A 12,588-nucleotide genomic window follows, 5' to 3' on the forward strand; every position below is an offset into this window, starting at 1 on the left:
GTGGCAACACGCTCAGCAGGTGATATTCCGCACGGTTGTTCGCTACGGAATCATTCTACTCCTTCTTTGTCCACTGGCTCTCTTCTTTTTCTTCTCCATTCTGATCTGTCAGAGCTACAAACCCATACTTTATAATTAACCAAATTTTAAAATAAGTTTTTAGGAATACCTCCATACGACGCTTCCAATGTGCAAAGTCCCCCTTGAATTTTGGTGGAGCAATGCTTGGTCTGACCATCTTGTTGCTTCGATCGGCGGTTAGTTCTCCTGAAGCGCCTTGTTCTGATACCACTTGTTGGTCCCTTTGGAGGCCGGCATGAGGGGAGGGGTGAATTGCCCTACAAAAATAAATTACACCTTTCTCAGATTTTCAATTTAATAATAAAACTTGTAACTTTAAATAAAAGAGACTAATTAAAAACAAACTCAGACACAGAGGATTTACTTGGTTTGCAATCAGAGGATTGCTAATCCAAGACGAATACGGAGCACTATCTGATGATCTTTTCTGGGCGGAGTAGCCTCTTACAGCGTTGACAACACAAAAGAATAGTAAAGCACAAGAAAATGGATTACAAGTTGATTGCTAAGACTGTGCAGATCAGTGCTATATTTATAGCACTGTTCGGGGTGCCCTCAAGGGTCCGGGCGCCCTGGGAGGATAAAATTTTATCCCCCAACGTTCAGATCGAGTCAAAACTCGATCTGGTCAAAATCTTCGTTTCGGGTGCCCTGGTACGTTCCGGGCGCCCCGGACCCCAAAAGTCAACTCTGGTTGACTTTTTCCGTCCGGTAGCTCTGCTTCGGTTCAGCTCGTCTCAGTCCGGGTCTTAAACTCCGGCTCCGCTAGCTTGGGTGATCTTGGCCATCCGGAATAGGGCTCACCCGAACCTAAGTTCCGGCCTTCTCCTCGAGCAGCCTTTCTTCTCAATTTCTCGTCCCTCGAACGTCGCATACGTTCTTCTCATCCACCGGTGTACTCTTCCGCGGTCACCTCATCCCTCGGACGCACCGAGCTCGTCAACTCTCTCCCCGTGCCATTCTTCTCGCTAGCCGCGTCTTCCGCTCGACTTCTTATGTTCCTAAGCTCCTTCACACTTAGACACAAGGGTTAGACAAAACAGGACCTAGCTTAACTTGTTTGATTACTTCAAAACACCCTGGAGTTCCAACATCTCTATCCAAGACTAAGCCATGCTCGGATCGGTCTCTCCACGGAATAACGTGAATCGGCTTTTCACCGACTCTGCCAATGCTGGAATCCGAGCTCATACCGCAATAATATCTGTAGGGTGAGTAGAGCTCACCACGGGAACTAGCGGAATCACTAGAGCTTGTACTATAAGGGTGGATAAGGAACAACCGGTACTGCTGGTGCAGGTGCTGAATATGCAGTAATAGGCACAAGTGTCGATGGTGCTGGGTACACAATAGGCACGGTTGGAGGAGGTGCCGGATATACCACAGGTGGTATTGTTGGTGGTACTGTGGACGCTGCAAGGGTGGGTGCGACTGGTATGGCCGAGGTAGGTACCTCTGAAGAAGGAACCGTCGGCATCTGTGAGCCCGATGCACCCGTGGTACCATGAGGAATCTGTCCCTGAGCGACAAGCTCAATCCCAATAGACCTCTCTGACGACTCCGTCGCCAGAGATACCAACGCCCTCTTGCGTGGCCGTCCAACACCATGTCTTGGCACGGGAACACGTGTACTCTGCCTCATATCTATTAAATTTATTACGCAGGTATTAATACAAGTACCTAAATTATAAAATGAATCATCATACCTATTTACCTTCTGGAGATGTCCCGTCACTTCCAAATCTCCAATTATGACTTTTCCTTGATGAGGTCAAATAATACCTCAGAATTTTGAAACAAAAAAATCGACGAAAATCCATATAAATCCGAAAAATACTCAGATTGACTCACAAAACCTGGGATCTGATACTAAATAAATTGGTATCAGATTAACTCGAAAATCCAAAACATGAAAAACATGCATCGTAAACCTGCTTTGATACCAAATAAATTGTCACGCCCTGGGGGAGTCACTGTCAGAGGAAATTTTGACAGCATCTCCCTTGCATGGGTGACAATATGAAACTCATCTACATAGCGCTCAGGGTTCACAAACCTCGGCCAACACGGTCGGAACATATATAATGAAATAAGATAAGCATTCCACGCAGTTTCTATAATTCAGCCTCCGGCTGGCATAACCATGCAGTTATAATGGTAAAAACCTACTCCATTACAACAAGGAACACACAACACAACAGAAAACCTTCACAACGGAAACATGGGCATCATACCCGAAGCATGATATAAAATCCAAAGTACAAAACACATACATCACAAGTATGTAGTTCACTAATAAGGAAGCACAAGTCTGATAATATAAAACCACCTTGACACCTAGTGGGGACTAGTGACTGGAACCTTTTGACAACTTCAACCTGAAATAGAAAAATAAAACCACGGGGTGAGTCCAAGAACTCAGCGGATACCAAGTTGACATGCATAGTACAATATAACCAATAATAATAAATATGCAGTACAGTCTCCTGGAAAATAACTGAAAATGCAAAACTGAAAGGTAAGAGAAACTTTACTTACCAAGGACTCCTATCCTGACATAAAAGTCGTCAAACCAAACCCATCATGTTTTATGTATGCATGTCAATCATATGCAACCACATAAATGCAACATCCAATATGCAGTAATCACAAGCAATAAATGCAACCCATGCATATGACGTAAAATATCCTGGTCAACCCTGATGCTAGACAACTATCTCACACGCGATGGTGAGACCAAGTGGGTAGGGCTATGACAACTATACACTCTACCATCACTACTCCTGAGTGACCGAGTGGACAGGATGCTGTCGGAGTACACCTATCCTCCTACCCCAAACAGAGTGGGGGGAGCTCAATGCTCTCATCTCCCTGAGAGAGTCCAGAGGAGGGATCCCTGTCCTGCTACCACGCTGCATCATCGCTACCCATGAGCGGGCCAGCGGATCCCTTGATAGAGCAACCTGCTGCAACACACCCTACCTGAAATACCACTAACCCATGAGTGGTTATGTGTGCAGATCCATGTAACTGAAGTGATGTACTCAACAATAATCGAGTCGACAATCATTCAACATGCAATCATGTAAAATGATGCATGTCACTAAGCATATAAGTCCTGACACCTCCATAATATATACCAAAAGGTAAAGTAATCCAACAAGGATCTAAGTATCATGAAACTAGGTACACATATCAGATATGTCTAGTAACTAGTCCTGAACATAGTAAGACAATGTATGTCACTACTTATATGATCATAGGTACAAATGGCAAGAACAAAAGAATATAAGTCTAAATGCATACAGATAATAACAAACAAAGGCATGTTATAGGTATTAAGTAGTGACATACCCAAAACAAAGATAACATAATTATTACTAGTGGCTATAACCTACTACGCATATCAAAATGACATTATCAAAAGAGATAAGTCAAGGTACCCGCCTAAAAAATGAAGATCGTATCCGAAATAGATCCCATGTCGAGATGCCGTCTTGAATTAAAGTCTTGTAATACATGATATACAGATTTAGCTAATTACATATAAATTAATTGGCTAAATCAAATCCCCAACTAAATCTAATCCATCAATCAACTCGGGTTAGCTCCATTAACCCTAATCGTTCTATCCTCTTCATAAATGTTACTCAACATATTTTACTTAACCAAACCCATATAAAATTAATACCTAAACATACATACCTCAATACTAATTGCTTCCCTGATAGTTTACTACCATGAATGCTTGCCACTGGAAATTGGTGGACAAAGCAAACTAGTATTGCTATCCTCCAACCAAACCACCTCAAATCTGTACAGATGAAAGATAATAACACATAGAAAGAAGATAAATGATTATATTTATCCCTAATGAAAATGATGAAGAAAAACTATGGCATCTAGGGCACCACGTATCCCTGTCCATACCTGCAGAACACTGGCTCGAGGTGGAATCTAGGGCACGGGAGGAGATCGACGGTAATACCTCAACACCAGCGCACGGGAGGAGGGAGACCAACCTAGGGCTCGGACCCTCCTCCGTTGGCTGATGGTCGCCTCGTGCAGAGGTGGCATCTTTGATCGGAAAGACCAGAAATGGTCAGCGGTGGTTGGGGGCTAGGGCATAGCATGGCTGAAGTAGCCTGGTCCGGTGGTCGAATGCGATAGTGCCGGTTGCGTCTAGGGCAGAGGTGGCCAGCAATCGTGCGACATCGTCAAGAGAGAAGAGTTGGGGCAGAGTCTAGAGGAAGGGGAGGAGTCTAGGTGTCGCGTCGGGTTGGGGAAGAGGAGAAGATGGGGCAGCGATGAGAAGAGGAGAGGATGGGTTCGGCGAGGGGAGAAATAGGGCACGACAGCGAAGGGGGAAGAGGAAGCGATTCGGGCGGAGGTGTTTGCAGCGGTGAGAGGAGAGAAAATAAAAAGAAATAAACTTAAATTAGATGATTAAACCTAAGGTTACATTACTCAATCAACTCCCACCTTTGGGTATTCCAAACGGACTTTTCCTAAGCCTATAAATGCATCTCCTCTCAATACGTCATACGAGCTCCGATTAAATCGCAAAAAATTTCTAAAAATTATTAAAAATTCTGTTAAGGTTATTCCTCAAATAATATTATTATTTTATTATTATTTGGGTGCCATATTTTACAATAGGAGTAAGATCGCTCAGTTGGTTCCTTGTTACCTCCCATGCCTCTGTTAGGTGACCCCTCAGAAATATTTGGCCAATCATAGGGGAGGCAATCGATGGAGAAGTCAAGGCCTGGGCCTACGGTACATCATGGGTAGTCGAGAACTGATAAGGCCTCCTTGGCGGATTAAGGGTGGAGGTCGAGAGAATCCTCGCACGAGGTGACACAAAAAGGGTAGGAGATGGAGAGCCGCCCGACGAGGAAGTGACCTCTTACGCCTGAGCGATTTTTGATGTTGAACTGATGGAAGGGGGCAAACAAAGTCTATTCAGAGGATTGTGCTTGCATCTCTTCCTGAATGGTCTCTTCTTGGGTGGGAGATAAAGGCTAAGAAGGTGTTTCAATAGGGGATGCTCGTCTTTCAGGGACTTGGGCATGGACAAGCTTACACCTTTTGTGTCTCCTTTTTGGGATGGCCTCCACCTCTGAAGGAGATCTCTTTGACACCAAGAGAGGATTAGGATATAACTCCCCAGAAGTAGTGGCTATGCTGGATTCAACGCTCGACTGCCAGAAGCCCCGCTGGAAGGGATGGGCGGTTGGGAAGCTCACTCATCTAGTAGTGCCCACTCCTGAGTAAGAAGCTCTTCCTCTTCCAAATTAATCTCGTCCGCAACCAGAGATTCAAAAATGACATCCACTACGTAAAATAAGAAATATCTTAGTTAGTGATAACATAATGACCAAGTTACCAAGACTTACCAAAAGAGAAAGACAACTTTGTTCGATTGGGGCTCAAGCCAAACAAGTAAAATAGGCCTTTGCGTAGCCACTTGTGGATTTTAAATCATTGGTCACTCAGCTTAGTAGAATATGAAATAAAGGCTAGGTCATAATTATAATTCATGAGGTTAGGAAGAGGAGGAAGGGAAGATTACCATTCGGTCGGCCAGGTGGCAGGCTCAGGCCTCTCAATAAAGAAAAAACAAAATTTCTAGTCCTTGTTTGAGGAAGGCATGCCCTCGAAGAAGACCACCTTCAGGAGAGATTGGAAGATGAAGATCCTTGTCTCTGATTTCTTAGGGTAAGAGAACAAATGAAGATTGTGAGGAGTCGGAGGAATGCCATACAGGAGAAATAGCATGAACATGTTGCACATAGTGGTCCTTAAAGAAGGGACATTGAAATTCCGACTCACCTCCGACATGAATGGAGGGATAGGAAAATGTAGACCGACTGCTAACTGGTCCTTAAAGAAGGTAATGCGGTTAGAAGGAGGACGATGAGGATGAGTGTCTGGGGCAGGAATAACAATACGGCAACTCTTTGAGATTTCATATCAAATGAGGATAGAAGCTCTATCAAAATTATCGAAGTCTGAGCAAGTGAGAATAAACTAGGGAGCGAAAGATTCTTAATCCATGGGAAAATGCAAAGAAAACAGAGAATGAGCAACTTACTAGGTCACTTAGGGCGTGAAAGAGAAGAAGTTTGTAAGGGAAAATTGCCAAAGAAGGAGAATAGGGAAGATGAAGCTTAAAGTTTTAGGAGTGGGTGTCGTTTAGGGCTTTGTAGATCGCAACTTGATTGCAGCCATTATAGCCATTCGATTAAAATAGCAGATGCATAGAGGATTGTTTATTTCCAAGGAGAGAGGTGTCATAGATTCGTATGAAGAACCATGCAATAGAGGGTGTTTCAAAGAACAAGGAGTGGAACTATGTGGCATTCATCCATAAAAGGACATTTCTGATGGAGGTGACAACTGAATCATTATGCTGCCAAAGCACCTCACCACGCGTCCTTGGTACTCTCTGAATAGACGATCATTGGCAGGAAGTTTTTGAAAAATATCACTAAGTGGCTAAGGCACAAATGAAAATACGAATCTCTGGATGACCCAAGTCAAAGGAGCAAATGAACTAAAATTGGACTTGAGTCTGATCAGTCGGCTACACTTCTTTCAATTAGACTTGAAGGGGAGGCTAGTGATATCGGATATAACAAGCAGACCCAAAAGATAGCGTGGAGGTCAAAGTCAAGGTAACATGGTGGTCAAAGTCAAAGGAAGGAAGCATTTCTCAATCGGTTTTGTTATTCGTCAAGCGCTTAAGTTTGCAACATCAACCTGGTCGGATTACAAATCGTTCGGGATAGGATCGCCCATCCCTTAGGCTGGTCGGACATAGGGGGTTGGATACTTTACTCTTGAATGGGGAATCTAGCATGGCCTGTCATCCAATAGCTGATTGAGTTTAAGGGATGTCCAACCCACCACACAATGGATCGACCATAGGTCCGATTGAGGGAAAGGTCAAAACTCCTTACTCTATATGAGCCTCTCTACACACACCCGGTCGATCCTATTTCTAGTCATCCCTATAGGTTTCCACATGACATTGTGCATGTGTATCAGTTCAGCAATGAAATCAGGCAGGTTTAGGAGGCCCTATAACTTAGGCCGGGGGCAATTACATGCCCGGCCAGATAAAAGGCCGACCAGGCCCGAGACACTTAGCTTCATATTGCTTCTCAAATGGAGTTTCAACATTCATAGGTTATCATATTACTTCTCAAAAGGATTATCAGCAAGACCAATGCATTATATTATTCTCCAAATGAACTGCTAACACCATTGAGCACATAATCCATTAGCTTAATGTGAGGACAGACATAAAAACATCCAGCCTTATAGGCCAGCCGAAATATACCCAGCAGATAACATGAGTAGAGAATCCTAACAATCTGTCAGAATAATAACCACACGTTAGAGAATATTCTTCTGAAACCTTCCTTAAGGATTATCTTGTGTCTCATCAGTCAACCACTTATGATAGTATATTCCTTCAACTGCTTCATCAATGGCCTAAGTTATAAATGACAAAAGAGGTATACATGTGGGTAAGAGAAAATTTTTCGGATAATTATTACACAGATTGTATACTTTTCATTACTCAACAATCTCTGACATTCTTTGCCACCTCATGATTATAGAGGTTATGAGAGGTGGTAAATAAAGAGGGGGCCCTCTCTGTTAGCAAGGTACGTTTGGAACATCTTAACCTTACTATCGCGTGAGCAATCTTTACTGTTCTTCATTCACCTGTCCAAAATTTATACTGACTTGGGCGTTAGAGGGCCTTTGCCAGGGAGTCCCCCTGGTCTCTAGGCGCTGACGTTTTATTGGCTCTTCTTATTGTGTGTAGGATCTAAGGGAAGCTTCTCCTTGTAGCAAAAATTCTTCTCTCAGTCAAAAACTAAGCCACTGCTGCCAGCACGCCATCTCTTCAGTTTTCAAACAGGATCAGTTGGTAAAGACTATTTATATCACATTATCATGATAAACTCTAATAGGATTGGAATTCATCAAAATATTATAAATTACTATCAAAACAGAAGAAAGAAGGGAAGCAATAATAAGCTCAACATATGTATTTTTTTTGGATAATCCAAATATTCAATTCTTCAAACCGATTAATCTTGGAGATGATTGGTACAACCTCATGATTATTAGATATAATATGCAATAATTTCCAATAATTATCAAATCATAGCTTATCATATTGCATTGAGACAAAGGAAAGTGCCGCCTCCTTCAAGTCGTAGAGAATATGCAGATTCTGTTGCTAGAAGTTCCTAATGATCGACAAACCCTTAGATACCATGATGGTCAAGCACAACAACCTTGTGATTGAATCTACTATTATGTAGTTCTCTGCCAACAAATCTGTTAGTATTTGCCCTAAGAACTAATTATGATATGTTTAGGTTTATTGGGTTAATGTCCTTATTGGGTTAATTGATTAATCTAATATGCTAAAATCCAACCCATTAAAGATGATTAATGGAGATTAATTATGCATTGAAGAAGGAAGATCATTGAGTTAGACTCAATTAAATCTAACTATTATGTTGTGTCCAATTCGAATTAGACACATGGAGTCAATTCAGATTGATGAGGATTAATTAGTTGGACTCACTGGGTGAACTCGAATTCACCAAGGAAGTGGAAAGATCAAGATTTAATTGGATTAATGGAGAATTAATTCCAATTAAGGTAATTAATGATAATTAAGACTAATTGGGTGAATTAATACAAAAGGGGGTTTTGTATTCATTTAGTGGAGGACTTGTGTTCTTTCTACATCTTCTTCCTCCTATTCATCCTCATGGCCGAGTCCTTTCTATGGCCGAACTTCCATGTGTGGCTAGCACCACAGTGGTTGTTCTTCTCCAAATCGTGAGTTCGTGAGACGGACGGAACGTGTTCGTGTGGATACCGTAGAGGCGCAACCACTTGATCACGGTGAGATTTGTATCCAAAGAAAAGTTGTTGTCGGGATTACGAAGGGCACGCAACAAAGGTATAACCCCTCTCATCATACTTAGTATATGGTTTTCCTTCGCATGGATCTTCTGAAGAGGATTTAGTTTATTTTTTTGTTGCGCTTTTTACGTGTTTAGCACGCTAGATCCTTACAGTAGCATTAGAGCCACTTGCGAAGGCATATACTAAGTTGTAGTTAGATTTTTATATGTGATATGGAAATTACATGAGATATTTACTATAATTTGCATGGTTTGAGTTAGATTTTGGCCAACGGTCTCAGCCTAGAAATTGTTTTGAACAAAAAGTTCTCGGCCAACACTGTTGTGAATAGCAAGATTTTGGCCAAAGGTTTTAGCAGGACCGCCATGGCCTTGCGACTCATAAGTCTTTGTTGAAATTATAGTAGATTTTATGCCATAAAGATATTGTGAATGTTATATGACATGGTGCATGGTTATGACCCTTAACCCGATGTGATTGGATGTGTGTGTTGTAATTTATAATACGACCTACATATTGTGCCTCTCCTTTTTCATTCTTGTTGTAAATTTAGAGTACCCTAGAATGTAACTCGAGATTTCTTTATATTTTATAATGTAAAAATTAGAGAAAGAACCAGTCTACTGGACAATGGTAAAAAGGGAGAAGGACAATAACACACGGCAACCAACGAAGCACTTGGAGAAGATGCATTAACCTAGGTCGACCTTCCGATCTTCTCATTTGCTTGAGAAGATTGTAGTTGATGGGGCCATAGCCATGTCACATTGAACTAGCATATATGTTGATGTATGTCATGATATGTTATGAATGTATGTGATACATGTGTAGCTATCGTAATTAGGTCCCTTTCATATGCCTACCAAAGTTTGATACTCACTACTACCTTGATCATTTGTAGTCAGGTTTTGCCAAAGTAAATTGACTCATTTTATCTTGGTAGAATACGACAGGATAATTGTGATGTCCGACTATTGGACTTTGGGTATGACTTAACTAAGTTACCTCAATTGGATTGAGAACTTAGAGGCATATGCCATGCGACGTAATTCAAATTATACTAGTCTTGGGCGATTAGCCAAAGCTAACTCAAGATAAGTTATAATATGGATTTTATAAAATAGGCAAATGAACAAATAGTCTTGTTCACCTAATGATACAAGAGTTACATAGGATGTATTTGGTAAATGTTGTCTACCTAAGTTATAAAAGTCTTGGGCGATTAGCCAAAGCTAACTCAAGATAAGGTATAATATGGATCTTGTCCAATTGATACACGTTGCCTACCTAAGTTATACAAGTCTTGGGCGATTAGCCAAAGCTAACTCAAGATGAGGTATAATATAGATCTTGTTCCACTTGAATGTCTTTGCTTTTGGGTTTAGAGCTAGTAGTGACTTGCTCCGACCAAACTTTAGAATTCAGTGGAAGAATCATTTAATTAAAGGCCTAATTAAATGATCTAAATATGATACTTATTTCTATATTTTATTGTTGTAGATCACCATGTTGTCTAGTATGTCGAATACACTCTCATTGCGATCTGTCCTTGATAAGAACAAGCTCAATGGAGCTAACTTCCTAGACTGTTACTGAAACTTGAGAATAGTTCTCAAGCAAGAGAGAAAACAATATGTTCTAGAGCAGCCCATTCCTGAACCACCCCCACTACTGCCACTAGAGCCGATAAGGATGTTTAAAAGAAGTATCAAGATGATACATTAGATGTATCATAGCTTATGCTTGCCACCATGAACTCTGAGCTTCATAAGAAACATGAGAACATGGGTGCTTATGATATGGTTTAACATCTTCGACAACTATATCAAGGATAAGCAAGGTATGAGAGATTTGAGATCTCTAAGGCTCTGTTTCAATGTAAGATGCAAGAAGGCAGTCCAGTATGACCATATGTACTCAAAATGATTGGGTATATAGAGAATCTATAAAGATTAGGATTTCCACTAGGCCAAAAGTTGGCCACTCACCTTATTCTGCAATCATTGCTTAAGAGCTACAGTCAATTTATCATGAACTATAATATAAATAAAATTGACAAACCATTGCCTAAGATGTTGGGCATATTGAGAACTGCTGAACTCAACCTTAAGAAGGCAAAGCCAAGTACCATATTGATGGTGCAAAAGGGCAAAGGCAAATGGAAGCCCAAAGGTAAGGGTAAGACCCAAGCTAAAGGCAAGGGCAAGACTCATGCATTGAAATCCAAAGGTGGGGTTATTAAAGAAGGAACCTACTTCCACTGTAGTGAGACTAGACACTGGAAGAGGAACTACAAATTGTACCTAGAGAAACTACAAAGGAAGAGAAGTGAGACTTCTGCTTCAGGTATATATGTTATAAAAGTCAATATATCTATTTCTTCTTCATAGGCATTAGATATCGGGTGTGCATCTCACATTTTTACTAATGTGCAGGGGCTGAGAAATAACAGAACATTGACAAAAGGTAAAGTGGACCTACGAGTAGGAAATGACGCAAAAGTTGCTGCTATAGCTGTAGGAACATATTCCTTATCTTTGCCTATTGGGCTTGCTTTAGAACTTGAAGAGTGCTGTTATGTGCCTACCTTGACTAAGAACATTATCTCTGTTTCTTGTTTGGACAAGAAAGATTTTTTATTTGTAATAAAGGACAAATATTGTTCTATTTATTTCAATGAAATGTTCTTTGTAGTGCACATCTTGTGAATTGACTCTATGTTCTAGACTTTGATAACTCAATCTATAACATAAATACTAAATGGTTTAAATCTAATGATTTGAACCAAACATATCTCTGGCATTGCCGCTTAGGTCGCATAAATGAGAGTGTCATATCTCAACTCCATAAGGATGAACTTTTGGACTCATTTGATTTTGAATCATATGAGGTATGCGAATCTTGTCTTCAAGGCAAGATGATAAAGACTCTATTTAGTGGACACAGAGAAAGAGCTAATTGTTGGAGAAATCTGAGTACCCTAGGTTTTGATGTTTGGGCAAAGGTTTAAGTTAGGTTTATTGTTGTATTTGATATGCATTGTGAGTGTGCAGGATACAAGTACAACAAGGAAAATCCAAGTGTGATCTTGGCAAAGGAGGAAAGTCCAAGGATGAGTCTTGGCGGTGTAAGTTCAAGCATGTAGTCTTGGCAACGTAAGTCCAAGTGTGACTGGGCAATGGATGAAGTCCCGGAGGTGAGGAGTCTCTTGGCAAAGGAAGACCCGACAATATGGACAAGGCCGAAGGAAGCTCCAGAAGGTAAGACATGAAGGATGAGGAGACATCCGAGGGATGCGAGGCTGATGGAGGAGGCTAGAAGGCTAGGTCTAGGTTGGTCGGGCGAGGATGAATGCTGAATGATTGTACTCAGGGAAAAATTCCATGTGTTTAGGATTTACTGTAGTAGTACTGTAGTGGCAATGCTGTGACACTGTAGAAATCAACTGGTTACTATAGCAGTTGACTGGTACACTGTAGCAGTCGACTAGTAGTGGGAAAACAACTTAGTGTTTTCCTCTCAAGCTCTATTTAATAGAGC

General features: G+C 41.2%; 1 protein-coding gene across 1 annotated transcript in view; it reads right to left on the reverse strand.

Annotated features, from left to right (window-relative positions):
- Positions 1–1,339: 1,339 nt before the first annotated feature.
- Positions 1,340–12,588, reverse strand: part of LOC122023017 (histidinol dehydrogenase, chloroplastic-like) — a 73,719-nt gene continuing 62,470 nt past the window's right edge. Inside the window, exon 9 of the mRNA XM_042581117.1 lies at positions 1,340–1,714. Coding sequence (XP_042437051.1) covers positions 1,340–1,714 — 375 coding nt within the window. The remainder of the gene's footprint in view (positions 1,715–12,588) is intronic.

Source organism: Zingiber officinale, chromosome 9B (assembly GCF_018446385.1).
Source record: "Zingiber officinale cultivar Zhangliang chromosome 9B, Zo_v1.1, whole genome shotgun sequence".
Classification (NCBI taxonomy): Eukaryota; Viridiplantae; Streptophyta; class Magnoliopsida; order Zingiberales; family Zingiberaceae; genus Zingiber; species Zingiber officinale.